General features: G+C 48.9%; 2 protein-coding genes across 2 annotated transcripts in view; both read right to left on the bottom strand.

Annotated features, from left to right (window-relative positions):
• Positions 1 to 151: 151 nt before the first annotated feature.
• Positions 152 to 8518, bottom strand: Otub1 (OTU deubiquitinase, ubiquitin aldehyde binding 1). The gene is made up of 7 exons (XM_031389518.1): positions 8400 to 8518; positions 6281 to 6342; positions 5797 to 5895; positions 1935 to 2053; positions 1655 to 1739; positions 1339 to 1533; positions 152 to 1206 (listed from the first exon to the last, which is right to left on the bottom strand). Exons 1-7 carry the CDS (start codon positions 8455 to 8457, stop codon positions 1009 to 1011), a joined length of 816 nt encoding a protein of 271 aa, XP_031245378.1. The 5' UTR covers positions 8458 to 8518; the 3' UTR covers positions 152 to 1008.
• A 7804-nt stretch (positions 8519 to 16322) lies between these two features.
• LOC116103484 (cytochrome c oxidase subunit 8A, mitochondrial) overlaps positions 16323 to 17329 on the bottom strand; it is a 2712-nt gene continuing 1705 nt past the window's right edge. The window contains exon 2 of the mRNA XM_031389522.1: positions 16323 to 16646. Coding sequence (XP_031245382.1) covers positions 16551 to 16646 — 96 coding nt within the window. The 3' untranslated portion in view covers positions 16323 to 16550. The remainder of the gene's footprint in view (positions 16647 to 17329) is intronic.

The following is a 17329-nucleotide window of genomic DNA, read 5'->3' on the forward strand; positions in this document are numbered from 1 at the left end:
CTGTCTGGGTCTGGCTGGGTCCCTCCTCTCCCCCCAACCCCCACTGGGAAGGTAGGCCCTGGTAGGGATGGTGTCTTGGACTTCTTGCTTCAAGAGGCTACAACAGCCCTGGGTGAGACAGGAGGGTAGATGCATGGGCCAGACAGCAGAGGCAGCGGCAGCAGCACTTCACATTTATTGAGGGCCTGCCCCCAAGGAGCTCACAGCCTGGGCTGAGACCCCACATGTGCTGGGGGTGGGGAGGAGAAGGCAAAGAGGCAAGTAATGCAGATATGGCCCAAGCAAAAGGGGTGCAGAGCAGGCACAGGCAGGGGCTCTGAGAACAGGGAACAGGCAAGCCCTACTAGACAGAATGTTTCTCTCACACCAGGTCAGCTCCTCCAGGGGCCCACTGAGGATGCCCAGCTCCTCCACCTACTCTAGCCAACCTCCTCCCATAAACCTCTCATCCCAGACTCCTGAAAATGGACAGAGATTTGTATCTGGGGGCCCTGGCTAGAACAGCAAGTCTATAAGTGCTCTGAGTATGGGTGGCTTGAGACCTCTGGTCAAGTTGCCAAGGAACTTCAAAATTCCCACAGAAATCCTGGGAGGCTAAGGAAGAAAGGGCAGGCCTACGGATAGAAAGCAGAACTCCAAGGAACCAGAGGGGCCCATGGAGGCCTAGTTCCTTCAAACTTCTCTTGGCAGGAATGCTTGGGATAGACAGGTGGAAAGCTAGGGGACCTGTCCTGGGGAAAGGGACAGCCAGAGACACACAGCAGCCAGCGGGCAGGTAGGGACGGGCAGCAGAGCAGGGAAACGCACACTCGGGCTCACCACCAGCATCCCCTTTAATAAAACATGGAAGGTTCTATGACAGGAAAAGGGAGGAGTAAAATATGACCATTTACAACCACAAAAGAAAAAAAAAAGAAAAAGAAAAAAAAAAGAAAAGAAAGAAAACCCTCTGTACATGTCTAGCGCCTGGCAGGGGGAGGCAGGCAGGGCACAAAAGGCCAGCCGGCCCTATTTGTAGAGGATATCATAGTGTCCAGGTCGGTAGAGAAGGTAGACCTTGGGGTCCGAGCCCTCAGGGAAGACGTGTGGGTTGGTGGTGCCGCCCTCACCGCGGTCCATGTACTCCACTTGGATGGACACACTGAGGGCCTGGGCCAGTGCGATGATGTGGATATGGTCGCTCTCCTTGCACATGGGTTCCACCTCCTGTGGCACAGGGACAGATCAGGACCCCTACCCCAGGACTCCTCCCCCAGGTCCCACAGCTCACCCTGTCATGCCCCACCCTGACACAAAAGAGAAGAGGGCCCCAGGGCAGAGTGGGAGAGGAGGTGGCACCTGCTGGCAGAACTCCTTAACAGTCCGGCCACCCTCTATGAAGTGCTCGAAGAACTTGCTCTCCCGCTGCAGGTAGCCTGAGGTGAGCAGTCGCAGGTAGACCACAAGGTAGTCTGAGGTGCTCTGGTCATTGAAGGAGGCCAGCAGGTCAGCTACTGAGGTCTGCTTCTCCACCTGCTCGATAAGGTCCATGAACTGTCCCACCCAGGGACAAAAGGTAAGATGAGGAAGATGAGTGACAAGAGACCCACCCTTACCATACCCTGGAGAGCCATCCTTCCTGTTCACTGAGCCTCAAATGGGTGGGCTCACTCACCGTGTTGTGGAAGTCCTCGATTGTGAATTCAGTGAAGCCCTGGGACACCAGGTCCTCTTTGCTCTTGGCAGACACAGCTTTGAACCTGTAAATGGGAAGGAACGGGAAGCCAATATGGATTCCTCAGCCAGCAGAGCAAAGCCCTAGCCAGCCCAGTCCTGCCTAGACAAGGACACCCACCAAGCTCAAAAAAAAGTCCCCAAGCAACCCAACTGATGGCTGGCCTAAGACCCTGACTTCCTCAGGAGAGGCCCAGAGCCCCCAGTGCCATCGTCCTCACCGCTGCAGTTCCTTGCTGTCATCTAGCAGTGCCTCCAAGTGAGAGAAGCCGAATGCTCGGTAGAAGCAGTTGCCATCAGGCCGGGTCTTCCGTATGTATGAGTACTTTTTGTGGAGGTCCTGCAGAGATGCAGCTCAGGTTAATATTCACCAGCACAAGAAATGGCTATAACACAGGTGGCAAGTGAGATCCAGGTTCCCACCTCCTGGCTTCTGAATGGGAACACCAAGTCACCCACTGGCACAGAGCCCTCCCCTGAAGGCTCCTGGAAGCATGCACTTATGTCAATGGTTGTATGGTCACCAGCCACTAAGCCACATGGGTACCACTGGCTAGAGCTTTGCTTAAAAACAGGTAACTAAATCTGTCCTTGACTAATGTAGCTTTTAAGGCCTTTAAATGCAAGCAGGACAATGCAGGGGAACAGGACAGGCCACACTACCAACTGCCCTGCCCAGCAAGGCTCTAGCCACACAGTCTGAGGCTAAACTAGCTCCCTGATACACTTTTACCTTCTCACCATGCTGCCCACGACAGGGGTCATGTCCCTCAGCCCTTTCTGCTTCTTCCAGATGAAGCACATCACATGACATAGGCTCCTAGTACTGATTGGTAAGCAGGCCTCACCCATCTGGACACCCCTGGCCCTGGTCACCTCTTGTGCCTCCTCCTTCCTCAGTTGACTATCCTCAGATAACTGTCAGTAATGAGAGTTCTTTGACATCCCGTCTGCCACTATGCTGCCCCAATATTCACTACCAGCTCCTGTCCCTCAGATTCAAGGACATCTCCCTACCAGTTCTGACTCTGTAAGATCAGGTAGGCCTCCCAATAAAGACAGAAGCTTGTGTGGGAGGCTTTGTCTGGCCAAGGTTAAGAACAACCTAGAGCTACTGTATCAGCCCTCCCCAGCCTAGCCTGGGGCAGTGGCAGCACTACACTTCATCTCCTTTTCACCTGTCCTCTCCTCATGGGCTCCACCAAAGGACACGGTAGCCTTCTTCAAGACACCTGCCAGCTACAACATACCCAAATACAGAGCTTCCCGCTGCCTGCCCTACAAACACCAGGGCCTGACAGTGCCTCCACCTCTTAGTCACTCCGACTGCCCTACAAACACCAGAGGCTGACAGTGTCTCCGCCTCTTAGTCACAGATACAATATTTCCTTTCACTTTGGTTTTGAGACAAAGTCTCATTTTGCAGTCCAGGCTGGCCTTGAACTTGCTATAATCTTGCCTAGGGCTGAAATTCCAGACCACCAAACCTAGATAGAGTTCGGCCTTAGATGCTCTGCCTCCCTACACCTGTTTGATGTCTCAGACATCTCCACTGCCACAGCTGGTTTGCACCAACTTGATCTTCACCCAGGCTTTCAATTATGGCTCATTTCTGCCCCGACCCATCTACCAAACAGTAGATCCCTTAAGCTTGCCCTTCAACACACCTAGCACACAAATGTATCTATCAGTACACAGCCCACCCCTGGTCCATCACGCCTGCTTAATGTTTTACTGCCAAAACCCCTCACTACTCCCTCTTCCTCCACTGTCCCCTCAAACCTACTTTCACCCTGAAGCAACAGTAAGCTTACATCTAAGCCTTCTCCCTCTCTGCATTCTTTAAAGCACCCAGACACTCCCAGGCCAAACTGGCTTTCATGGAGGCCCCAGCCTGACCAGATAGATGTCCACTTATTAAACTACCTGAGAACACACTACCCTTGGATACCCTGTACTTGGCACCTTGCATCTGTCTGTTAATCAAGTACATCTTTCATAGAGGCTCTTGCCCTCTACCCCTATTTAAAATGCAAATTCTTAGCCAGGCATGGATGCACACGCCTTTAACCCCAGCACTTGGGAGGCAGAGACAGGAGGATCTCTGGAGTTCAAGACCAGTCTGGTCTATGTAAGCAAGTCCAGGAGAGTCAGGGCTCTGTTACACAGAGAAACCCTGTCTCAAATAACCAAGAAAGGTAGGGAGGGAGGGAGGGAGGGAGGAAAGAAATGCAAATTATCCCACTCCTTCATTTCTTTCCACAGTACTAACCACCCCTAACAAACAAATTTTGTGTGTGTTTGTAGTGCTGTGTTACAGGGTTGGGACAGGGTTTTGCTATTTAGCCCAGGTTGACCTTGATCCTCCTGCCTCATTTTCTCCTGGGATTAAATACATGCTGACTACCATATATACCTTTTGGTTTATATCTGTCTTGCACTGTCCACTGTAAGCATCACAGAAGCAGGGCTGTGTTTCAGTCCCCAGTATGCATAGTACCTCCAGTGCCTGGCCAATGTAACATGACGACTACACTAAGGCTGCTCAGAATCCAGCTACTCTGCTATTGTAAGCTCACTGGGCACATACTGTCAGGCACCCTGTAGAGGGCTCAATCCCACTTCATCACATCCTCACAAAGTCCACTCCACGCAGGAGGCAAGTGCATACCCCCTGGTTTTGCCATCACCACCCAGGAAGAACAGCAGGGCTTGAGCACACTACACAGAAAGGAAGTTTACGGTGCTGAGGTACCTGCTGTAAACAGCTCTCTTCAAACATTGTTTGCTAAATGACTCATTGATGAGAACCTGAGGGCTTTACAGGGCAGCTTAGTAGAACAGGTGGTCCTGGATGGGCCATCACTCTACTAACTAGCCACATGGGAGAGGAAGAGCCTCCTGCTTTCTAGGCACTTGTTGGACACAACAGCACTCAATTCAACACCTTCCTAAACTTGCCCTGTGGACTGAAAATAACTCTAGCCAACCCAGCATTGTCTGAGGTCACACAACTGGAAAGCAAATGTCTACTTGGCTTAAAAATCAAGGCCTTTACCTCCTCATAGATTTTGGCGAAATCCCAACCCCCTGAGCAGTGGGTATAAGCAGATCACAGACTATGGACAGCTGATCTAGGCTGAACAGGGGTTATTTAGTTCACACATTTCCCCTCAGGTGCTAAGGACAGAACTTAAGAGCCTTGCAAATACTGAGCTCATGCCACTACTGAGCTAGCTGTACCTCAGCTCTACATAACATTTTAAGTTTTCTTTACCTGCCAACTTCTCAGAGCCAGGAAAGCTCATGAATTCTGGCTTCTCTGGCAACAGGGGAGTAACTATGGATACTCACTACCATGCCTGGCTATTTTTGAGCTATGATGCTCCCAGTTCACCTATCAGGCAGCTTCACTCTTGTACTGCCTGTGTACGAGGGCCACCTGAAGGCCCCAGCTGCAAGCAGAGCATATAAAAACACCTGTGATCTTTGGAGGAAGACTGAAGTACACCACTTCTTAACCCTTCAGAATGCCTACTAAATACTATTTTCTAACAAGGGCACAGTTCAACCTGCACTACTCGCAGCCTTTGGGGTGACTGGTAAAGCAGCTTGCCTCAGTTTGAGTGATGCAGCTGGGACATACAGAGGAGGCCTGTCTTCCACAAAGATCCAGTAGACAGACTACAGGACAGGTCTCTGGGACCAATCTACCCATCCCAACACCAGCAAGTTCGGCCCCTGGCTGGCTACTGAGTTGTCAGTGCCCGCCCAGCCTGTACCTGGTCCCACCTGAGCATCACCTACCTCAACCTTACAGCCACCCTACAGGCAGATGCTTTCACTGTCCCTATTTTACAGATGAGGACACCCAGGGCTCACAGACACTGAAGGACCTGTCAAGAAGACAGCTGCTGAGTGGCAATCTGATGTGAATTGAGGTCTCAGTCCAGAGGCTGCACACTTCAAAAACTAGCAATAGGAGGTGTGTCCCCGCCCAACACCCGACCCTCTCAGACATTAGGCCTGACAAGAAGCAGGGTTGAAACAGGCTCCCTCCTGCTCCTCTGGCCAGGATCCCACCTTGATCTTCTGTTGGTAGATGTTGTCATCCTCAGCATACTCTTTGTACAGGACTGAGAGTTCCAGCCGCTCTGACACCAGAGGATTCTGCACAGCAATCTGCAGGGAGGCAGGAGACTGAGTAACCCATGCCTAATACCTACAAAAGAGGTGCTGAGCTGGGCGGTGGTAATGCACGGCTTTAATCCCAGCACTTGGGAGGCAGAGGCAAGCAGAGTTCTGAGTTCGAGGCCAGCCTGCTCTACAGAGTGAGTTCTAGGACAGCTGGGGCTACACAGAGAAACCCTGTCTCAGAAAAAAAAAGGGGGGATGGGTACTGGACTGGTCATCCAGTGACACAGCAACCCCCATAAAAGCATGAAGTACCTAAAATAGACCTGAGAGGGGAGGGCTTCAAAGTAGACATTAGGCCTCAGGCCCTGACTATACATCTCCACCACAAAGCCTTCAGCTACTCCCTCCCCAGCCTTCTTCAGCACCTCACCTCTTGCTGAATACGGTCCTGCTGAGCCATAATGGCTTCATCATAAGCCAGACAGTTAACACCTAGAAAAAGGAGAAAAAAGAAGTGCCAACCACGGGTTCCTATGGGGTCTGGCTATCTTCCGGAGCCCCGTGCCTTACACCCCACTGTGTATTCTTAGCAAGTCCTTCCCTCTGGAGTTCTCATTCCTCATCTTTTGGAGAAGGTAGCTGGGCATGGTGTCATATGGGAGGCTAAGGCAGGAAGACCACAAGTCTGTGTTGCCGATCTCTAAAAAATAAAATAAAAATAAACGAGGGGGCAATGACAGACCAGACCAGGAGACAGAGCAGGACCAAGAAGCCTAAGAGTTAGAGATCAGCTCTGGAAATATGGCAAGCGTTTATCTTGGAAGAAAAAAAAAAAATAGGGCTGGGGTTGAGACCCAGTGGTAAAGATATATTTGTCAGGCTGGGCGGTGGTGCGTACGCCTTTAATCCCAGAACTTGGGAAGCAGAAGCACGTGGATTTCTGAGTTTGAGGCCAGCCTGGTCTACAGAGTGAGTTCCAGGACAGCCAAGGCTACACAGAGAAGCCCTGTCTCCCTGTCTCAAAAAAAAACTAAAAAACTAAAAAAACTAAAAAAAAAAAAAAAAAAAAAAAAAAAAAAAAAAAAAAAAAAAAAAAAAAAAAAAAAAAAAAAAAAAAGATATATATGTCCTGCAGGTGTAAAGCCCTGGCTTCTATTTCTAGCAACCTCAAGAAATAAGTAAATATAAATAAGTAAACAAAACGACAAAGTAAAGATCACCCCCAAAGCTCTCTTGCAGGAGGAATATTCCTTACTCCCTGTTTTCCATCGGCACTTTGTAGCATGTAGGGAATGCTCTGGGGAAGGGAGCCGCTGAGAGGAAGCAAGATGAAGGGGTGGAGCCCTAGGTGGAATGACAGCATCCTGTAAGCATGCACTTTACTGAGACACACCCTTTGTCCTTCAGTGGTCCCATGTATTGTTCATTTTCCAAATTAAAAAAGAAAAGAAAAGAAAAAACCAAATACAGAGAGGTGACTCCATCTTGCCCAAGGTCAAAACCAGTGAAGGGTTATGAGCAAGTCCACATTTGTACAATTCCGGCCTGAGCTCTTGGACATATCACTTGCCACCTAACTACAAAGCCTTCTCCCCTCATCTCTAGAATGGATTAATGCCATCACCTTGCTCCCATCATCAAAATCTGCTGGGATCCTGCCAGCAGCAACTACTACCTAAGCACTCTCTAGAGTTATCCATGGATTCGGGACATTCATTCTGAGGACTAAGCAGCTACTGTAGCAGTCAGGAGATTCTAGTCCTGGATCCTTCTTAGATGTGATGAGAACAATTTCTTTCTTCGTATCTGGGTTTCCTGGCCCTCAACCTCTAGTATATAGTGTGGAGTTAGATAGGGTAGGTTGTGCGAGTATGATTGGCTTTTTAAAGCCAATTCCTTGGGCCTGGTTATCCTAGGTTCTCCAGCTGAGCTTCCCACCATGTCTTAGAACCGAACTGTCCCTCCCACTCCTTACTCAACCCCTAGAGCCCAAGTTCTTGGTAGACAGGGAGAAGGTGTGACTGGTTTTTGCTTTTTTTTAAGGACCAGGAATCTAGGAAAACAATGCCTGGATCTGCTCAAAGGAGCTGAAAGGCCAGAACGAGCTCTAAGGAAAAGAGCCGCCAATGGCATCCCGAACAGCCCACCAGGGACTTCGTCCTTGGAAGCCCGGCGTTGCTCAACGCCTTTCAGGAGCTCGGGCAAAGGCGGGCAGCTCGGCCCGGGCCTAGGCCTCGGCTTGTCTGCGAGGACTCAGGCGGGCAGACTGTGGGAGCCGGCCGAGGCCACGGGACCGGCGGAGGCGGGGCGGCCCAGGCCCCGCCCCAGGCGTGCGCGAGAGGCCGAGCCCCGGCCCTGGCCGCCCCGCCCGGCCGGGGGTCGCCGCGGCCCTGCTTCCATTGTGAGGGGGAGGGGAGAAGACGCGGTGAAGGGCTCCGTCGCACGCTGCGCCTAGTCCCCGGGGCCCTGACTCCCCTAGCTCCTCGGGAACTGCCGGCCGAGGCTTGCCCCCGCTAGCCCGGGCAGGACATCCTTCCCTCCGCTCGTACCTTCAGAGTCGCTGCCCAGCGGCTCCTGCTTCTGCTGCTGAGGTTCCTCCGCCGCCATCTTTAAACAGCGCCGCACTGGCGATCGCTTCCGGGTTATTAATTGCCCTCCTCCCGGAAGGGAGCCCCTCCTTGTGGCCCCTCCTTCGCAACGCCCCTAGCAACAGGCTCCCTTTGGCAGTAGTCAGGGCCTGGGCTGCTCCTGCTGCCCTGGAGAGCTTCGGGGCTGGAGTCCCTTGGAGAAGCGGATGGACCCAACGCACGCTTCCACATTTCCACTTCCCCAAAGGTACTGCGGTGCTAAGGGCCTCCTCGAGTTTTCTGTATACTGAAGTTTGAAACGCAGGTTGTGTAACTGAGATAAGGAGCAAGATGGAATTAAAGTCACTAGAAGGTACGCGACGGTGGCTGCAGTGCGGAGCGCGGAGCCACCTCGAGACAGGAAGTGGTGACAACCTCCCGATGCCCTTCGGAGCCCCGAAATCGCGGCCTCTCGCCTCTCACCACTGAGCCTGTCCTCTACAAGCTTTGGAAGACCTGTTTCCTCCACGGAGAGCATCTTCCCTTGATAACAAAACCAGAAGCTTCGACCTAACTTTGGGCTATATGTCCTCCTCTTTGAGAAAGCAGAGCCATTTAAAGGCACGGACTTGAGTCCATAATCAGAACGTGTGACAGGTGGAGACATGGAGGATTAAGAGTTCAAGGTAATCCTGGAGTTTCAGGCAAGGCTTGGCTACAAGAGACCCTCTGTCAAACAGACCAAACCAAACCAAACAAAACGTGAGCCAAAAAGTGGCCGTCTTTGCTATGCTAATTTTTGCTGAAGCTACCCATTTTCTTTGGGTTATGTCTCCATTCTGAGAAATGGTCACTCCCATTTGCAGGGTTTCTGTACCCTGAAAAGCAAACACCAGAGAGTTTGCAGGAGAAGGCATTTACTTCCTGGAAGCCTGGCTATAGCCATCACTGAGCCACAGAGACTCCTTTTACACTCCAGAGTATCGGTTTTCTGTCTTGACTAGTCCTAATCCCAGTTCCTGTATGGTCCCCCAGTGCAGGTAATAGAAGCCAGAGTGGAAAAGTTCTCTTAAAGATTAAGAAAAATCAAGTACAGACTAGGCATGGTGTCCACCATTAATCCCAGCACTAGGGAGGCATCTGGATCTCTTTTTTTTTTTAAAAAAGATTTATTTATTAATTATATGTAAGTACACTGTAGCTGTCTTCAGGCACTTTTTCTTCTTGCTCTGAGTCCACTCACTCGCTGTAGCTGTCTTCAGACACACCAGAAGAGGGCATCAGATCTCATTACGGATGGTTGTGAGCCACCATGTGGTTGCTGGGATTTGAACTCAGGACCTTAGGAAGAGCAGTCGGTGCTCTTAACCACTGAGCCATCTCTCCAGTCCCCATCTGGATCTCTTGAGTAGAGACCAGCCTGGTCTACAGAGTGAGTTCCAGACTCTCAGAGAAACCCTGTCTCAAAAAAAAGGGTGGGAGGGAGCAAAAAAGAAATTGTCTCCTTTGTCATCATTCTTTTTTGTTTTGTTTTGTTTTTCGAGACAGGGTTTCTCTGTGTAGCCCTGGCTGGCCTGGAACTCACTCTGTAAATCAGGCTGGCATTGAACTCAGAAATCTGTTTGCCTCTGCCTCCCAAGTACAGGAATTATAGACGTGCGCCACCACTGCCCAGTGTCACCTATCATTCTTTTGTTAAAATCGTATTATTGTATCTACAGTGTGTGGAAGGTTGTGTGTGCCAAGGTGCTTGTTGAAAGAGCACAATTTTATAAAATCCATTCTCTCCACTTTTAAATAGGTTCTGGAGTGGAACAAGAGTTGTCAGGTTTGTGTGGCAAATACTTTACCCACTGAGCCATCTTGCTAGCCCACCTCTTTTATTTATATATACTTTGAAGATTTGTGTATGTATATGTACCACATGCATGCCTGGTGCCTGGGGAAGCTAGAAGATGGCATCGAAGGGTAGAGGTGGAGTTAGCAGTAGTTCTGAGACACTCAGTCTGGCAGTCTTGAAGGGTAGAGGTGGAGTTAGCAGTAGTTCTGAGACACTCAGTCTGGCAGTCTCATGAGTGCTGATGGACTGTGGTCACAGGAAGGACCTTCTATAGCGAGAAAGTGGAAGCCAGAGCTTCAGTTATAACTTTTAAAACATATTTTTTAATTTTTCTCTAAATTGTTTATTTATTTTATATGAGTGTTCTGTCTTGATGCACACCATGATAATCAGATCCCATTACAGATGTTTGTGAGCCACCATGTGGTTGCTGTGAATTAAACTCAGGTCCTCTGAAGAGTAGCCAGTGCCCCTAAACCACTGAGCCATTTCTTCTGCCCCCACCCCCAAATATATATTCTTATTAAATATTTTTGTATGTGTATTGGTATGTAGGAGACTGCCTTGATAGTGTAGAAGTCAGCGGACAGCTTGTAGGATTCTCTCGTTCTATCATGTGGATCCACTAAACACCATACCCTCTGAGCCCTCTCTTCTTCCCCTAATCTATAACTTCTCTTAATAGCATCTTTGGTATCTAGTTTGGAGTTTTGGTTTTTTGGGTTTTTTTTTTTGTTTTTTTTTTTTTTTGAGACAGGGTTTCTGTGTGTAGCCCTGGCTGTCCTGGAACTCACTCTGTAGACCAGGCTGGCCTCGAACTCAGAAATCCACCTGCCTCTGCCTCCCAAGTGCTGGGATTAAAGGCGTACACCACCACCACTGCCCGGCTAGCTTGGGGATTTGGGAGTTTGGTTTTCAAGAAAGGGTTTCTTTGTGTAGCCCTGGCTGTCCTAGAACTCTGGCAGGCCTTGAACTCAGAAATTCACCTGCCTCTGCCTCCTTATTGCGTGTACCACCACAGTCTGGCTTTATTGCTATTGTTATATATTAAACTGTTTAGATGATTCCCAGGTAACTTTTTTTTTCTTTCTTTCTTTCTTTCTTTCTTTCTTTTTTTTTTTTTTTTTTTTTTTTTTTTTTGAGACAGGGTTTCTCTGCATAGCCTGGTTGTCCTGGAACTCACTCTGTAGACCAGGCTGGCCTCAAACTCAGAAATCCGCTTGCCTCTGTTGGGATTAAAGGTGTGTGCCACCACTGCCCAGCAATCTTTTTTTTTTTTAAGATTTATTTTATGTATGAGTACTCTGTTGCTGTCTTCAGACATATGGGAAGAGGGCATCAGATTCCGTTACAGATGGTTGTGAGCCACCATATGGTTGCTGAGAATTGAACTCAGGACCTTTGGAAGAGCACCAATGCTCTTAACCGCTGAGCCATCTCTCCAGCCCCCCAGGTAACTTTTAGAAATATTTTAATTTTTAAGAGTGTGTCTGTGAGTGTAGAAACCCACAGAGGCCAAAAGCATTGGATGCACTGGAGTTAGAGGTAACCACAGGATGTGGGTGTGGGAAACTAAAACCAGGTCCTCTCCAAGAGCAGGACATTCTTTCAAGTATTAAAGGCTTGGACAGCTCTAGCCTTTTATTATTTTAAACAATAAAGATCTACTATAGCATTTACTCAGTTTCTTCAACTGGTGGCAAGCACACAGTAGGACAGGAATCCAGACACAGTAAAGGCAAGGGATATCTGCTTCTCTGCAGGACCTTCCCTTTCTGTTTTAGTCACACTCCTTTCTTTTCAGCCCCTCTTGACTCCTTCCAACCCTTCATGGTTTCCTTTTGTACTTAAACCTTCGTTAAGTTGCTGTATTTATTTAAGAGATGAGGACTGAACCCAGGGTTTCTCAAAACTAAGCTCATGTTCTCCTGCTGAATCACATTACCAGTCAAATCCTTGCTTTCATTTTCTATTTCATACATCCAGGTTGATTTCCAACCCACTTGCCTCCACTCATGAGTACTGGGGTTACAGGTGTGGACAATCATGCATGGCTTGCTTAGCTCTGGTTAATGGTTAGCAGCTTCTCTTACTCCCATACCATCTGTCCTGCACCTTTCACCACTTCCTGGCTTCTGACTGGACAAAGCATCTAAACCTCATTTGCAGACTTGCCACTAATCCCTGGCACATCCTTGCACACTGCCCCTGCCTTCCAATTCACAAACCCACAAATGTCAAAAGCTAGTGACAGAGTTGAGCTGGTGGCTCAGATGAGGCAGGAGAATTACTGAGTTGTAGGCCAGTCTACACTACAAATTAAGTTCTACCCCAGCCAGGATAGCAGTATGAAAGCCCTCATCAAAAAGACTGCCACAGTGGCTGGGATAGCTTAGTGGGTAGTGTTTGTTGCAAAATCCTGAAGACCTGAATTGTGATACCCACCACCCACATAAAGCTGAGTGTGACAGCATGCAACTCAGCACTGGAGAAGTGAATGCTAGTGGATCTTGGATCTCATCCTGCCAATCTAGCCAATACAGCAAGCTTCAGGTCCAATAAAAAACCAGGCCTCAAAAAATAAGGTGAGGAGTGACTGAGGAAAATGTCTGATGTCAGACAGACAGACAGACAGACAGACACACACACACACACACACACACACACACAGTGCCCCCCATGGGCTAGAGACATTTCTCAATGGATAGAGTGCTTGCCTGACATGTACTAAGCCCTATTTGATCCCTATTACCACACAAAAATTGGGCATAGTATTGTTGCCTGCCTCTAATCCCAGAACTCTGGATGTAGAGAACCAAAAGTAGATGGTCATCTTCATCTACATAGGGAATTTGAAGCCAGGCTGGAGTATATGAGACCATGTCTCAAAACAATAAAATAATAGCCAACACAGGTGGAAGGGTGGGTGGATGACAGCAGGCAAAGGGGCAGGATGGCACAGACACCTCCTTCCGTCCAGTCCTGCTGCCTGGGAACATGCCGGCCCATCTATGTCGAGAATCAAGGAGCTATGAAACCTCAGTCACAGAGAAGCAGCCTTTCCAGGGGATGAGGCCATGTAAGTGATCAGGACAAAAGGGACATGGCCTTGGGAGGGTAGACCCTCCTTTCTAGGGCAGACTTGGGAGTTTGCAGGGCAAGAACAGGGTCAGGTGGGCACCAGAAAAACATCCGGAGTTGTGCTCTTGTGCCCACCAGAGTCTAGGGAGGCAATGAGCACTGCATCGGCCAGGCCTGCAGAACTGAGCAGGGGCTGGACTTAGGAGTAGTTAACTGAGTTGACAGTCCCCTGCAGGATCCAAGCCACTAAAGCACAAGCAGTGGGGAGCGGAACAAGGTGGCACGAGATGAGTTCTTCCAACACTCCTAGTTGGGGACCCACTTGGAAATGTCATCATGCAGTTCACTTTATGTCACCCAGAGGTCTAGTCAGCTAGTACAGCAGTCCTGATGACCTATACCCCAAGAACTCAGTTCTGGAAATGAGAACTAAAATCAAGGTACCCTTAGGCTGAATCCCCTCCAGAGGCTCAGAGGGAATCCATCTTTCTTTCCGTGCTGCTTGGCCAAATCCAGATGCTCGTAGTTGCTGCAAGTCTCCCAATCCTTCCGGCGTAAACTGAGGGCTGTTTTCAGCTTCTGGCCACAGCATTCCTTAGCTACAAAGTGATACCCAGCAAGGATGGCTTGTTTGCAGGGTGTGGCTGCTGACCACACTAGATAATCCAGGATAATCTTACCTCAGGGCCCAGAACCTTAATCACATCTGCAAAATCGCCTTGGCCATTTAAAATAACTTCATGGGCTCTAAGGATAAAAGCTGTGACATTATCCTGCCTGTCACATTATCTTTAATTTTACCATGCCAAAAATTGAAACAAGACTGGATGACTTGCTAAGGTCACACAGGAGTCTCCAAACCCTCAGCCCACCCCATTACACAACAGACAAGAGACAAGATATGGCTCAGAGCACAAAGCCGTACTTTATGGGATACCATTTAAGGATCCCTGACTTGGTGAAAGAAAACCAGTGAAAGGTGACAGATTCTAGGCCTGAGAGAATGACTCCAACCATGATAAGTCAGTGGGAATCTTGAGTCCTCCTTCAATCTCCAAGCGTATTGCCCTGCCCACCCCAACAACCTCCCCTGAGATGTTAAACCTGCTTAAGGGCTCAGACCAGGATCTGGAAACCTATAGCCACTTGGCTTCCCTCCAGCATGAACTGACTGAAGACAGAACTTTCGTTTTGAGCAGTTGTTCTGTGACAGGGTGTCTGTCATCTATTTCTTGAGTTCCAAGGGCACAAAAATAGGAGATAACTAATCCCTGGCAAAGCAGTGATGTTACCATAGAAACTGGAACAAAACTCTTAGTACTGAATGCATCCTTGCTTCAAGGTAGCCTGTGGCTCTAAGATCAAGATATAATCTATTCCATGGGCAGAATAGGTCCACACAGGTGATCCCTCTCCTGGCAGCAGAGGCCTAGCAAGGAAGGCACTTGCCACCCCACCCAGCACCTTCACTTCAAAGTCAAGAAGCTGACTGATGGGCTGGAGAGATGGCTCAGCAGTTAAGCACACTGGCTGCTCTTCCAGAGGTCCTGAGTTCAATTCCCAGCGACCACATGGTGACTCACAACTATCTGTAATGGGATCCAATGCACTCTTCTGGTGTGTGTCTGAAGACAGCTACAGTGTACTCATAAATTGTAAAAAATATAAACTAAAAATACCTAAAATATATTAAAAAAAAAAGCTAACATCCAGCTTTCTCCCCACTTTTGTGAGCAGGAAAGGGTCCTAATGTGAAAGAAACAGCTATGAGGCCACTGGGCAAGACACTGCTTTTGAGGTCATCCCTTCATTTTTAGCTATTCATTTATTTTGGGTTTCTTTCTTTCTTTTTTAATGAGAAAGTGTCTATGTAGCTCAGAATGGTCTAGAAATCAGAATCCTCCCGCCTCAACATCAGTCCCAGTGCTGGGTATGCCACCACACTGCACCCTTGAGATCCAGCTGTAGTATACCTCTTCCTGGCCAGCATCCCAAGCTGTGCCGACCTTGTAGCATTCTCTCCCACTCTGACAACAGGTTCAGGAGGCTGGACCATAATTCCTTCAATCTTAAGATTGCAAAGTTGGTTTGTGTTCAAGAAACAGCCCCTCAGGATGCAGGGGGCCCTTTCCTACCCTTAAGGAAGCATCCCTGGCCTTGGATGCATAGGTATTACCAAATACCATGCAGAGAAGCCAGGAGAAAAGGGCACGGAGGGGGCCAGCTCTACCTGAAGCTTCCAGGAAGAGGGCATTAGAATGCTGTGTTTAGGGCCTCAGCTCTCACTGTCCTAGCCTCATGGCCACAGGGAATACTGTCCTGTGTCTATCTGGAAGTTAGCCAAGTCATCAAGCAAACCATGTAAAGTGAGATAAAGACATTTCACTTGCTGGGGAGCCAAAGTGCTGTTCCTCACAGACCCTGACAGGATTCCAGCTTGGCAGGCATTGCTTCACATGCACCACATGGCTAGAGAAGCCATTTCCAGCCCCCCTTGCCCCTTCCCAAAAATACTGAGGAAGTATAAGGAAGACCACTCAGCTGATAAGCATTTACAGAGTGCTAAAAGTAAGAATTTGACATAAAGTGGTAGTAGTGCCCAGCATAGAATGCCATGGTTACCACCACATCTCTTACAAGATACTGCACATGGACATCTAAGCCAGGAAAGATGCTTGATAAAGGATCCCAGCTACAAAGTTGGCCTTAAAGATGGAGCCCTATACATATGCACTTACAGGGAGCCAATAAACTTGGCACAGGCAAGGGAACTGGAAGGGATAAGCATCAAGGTCGAGTGCTCAGTAACAACTGGTGTTTCCCAGAAGCTGAGTCATTTAAATGAAGGGGAGCACAGCTGACAAACCTTAGCACTGGGGCCTGTACCAGCCAGATGTTCCTCTGTGGATCCCAATCCAACACCATCCTCAGTTTCTGTGTGGAGGCAGAAGCCCAGTGCAGGAGGACATGATGCACTTCTGAAGCAAGGTTTAAATAGACTTTATTGTTACAAAGGGGGACCCCACCAAGCAGAACAAATATATGTGGTCCCAGCTGTCACCATGGAGACATCGAGAGGTCATGATTGCAGAAGAGGTGACTGGAATTGAATAACATGATCCCAGGGAAGGCCAGCCAGGAATGCAGGAAACATGATCAAGGTGGGCTGGCAAGAGTGGTCTAGTCAAAGGATGAGGGCAAGACAGCTCCCTTCACTCCCGCTTCTTGTAGCTCTCCAGGTGTGACAGGACCCAGCCCGCAGGCAGAAAACAACACACGAAGCAGGAAGTGAGCCCAATGGTGATATCCTACAGAGAACACAAGAAAGAAGGATCCCTCAGGGCAAGGATTCTGTAGGCACTCCAAGTTCTGGTAGTCCTTAGGCTTGGGGAAGTCCCTCAGTGAAAAAGGCTAAGGCAGAAAATCCAGCAGACTTGGGCCAACCCAAGTTGGGTGAGAGGGAGAGACACAGACACGGAGAGATTCCAAGGACATTGTGCCAAGTCCATTTTCAGCCTTGAAATAAAGGTCCTTGGTTTAAAAAAAAAAAAAAAAAGATTTATCCATCAGTGGGAGGAAGGGGTGCACAGGCTGGAGTGGAGTCTTACTATGCACCCCACCCAGGCACGGGCTTGAACTTGAGATTCTCCTGTTCCTAATGCCCTAGTCCTAGAATTATATTCATGTGCTTACTGGTGTGTGTGGCCTTAAGCGTGCTGTTATGTCAGGCATCTCACAAAATAGCTCTCCATCTTTTTTTTTTTTGAGATAGGTTCTCACTAAACCTGAAGCTAGACAAGCTGAACAGTGGGCTCCAGCGAGCTCCTTGCCTCCCCCCACCAGCACTAGGACTAAAGACTAGCTGGTTGCCTGGGAGCCAAAACCAAATCCTCATGCTAGAGAACAAATACCTTACTAAATCATTTCCCCACGTCCTTGTTTTTTATATAGTTTCTTCCCTCCCTCCCTCCCTCCCTCTCCCTCCCTCCCC

Source organism: Mastomys coucha, unplaced genomic scaffold (genome assembly GCF_008632895.1).
Source record: "Mastomys coucha isolate ucsf_1 unplaced genomic scaffold, UCSF_Mcou_1 pScaffold21, whole genome shotgun sequence".
NCBI classification, from domain to species: domain Eukaryota; kingdom Metazoa; phylum Chordata; class Mammalia; order Rodentia; family Muridae; genus Mastomys; species Mastomys coucha.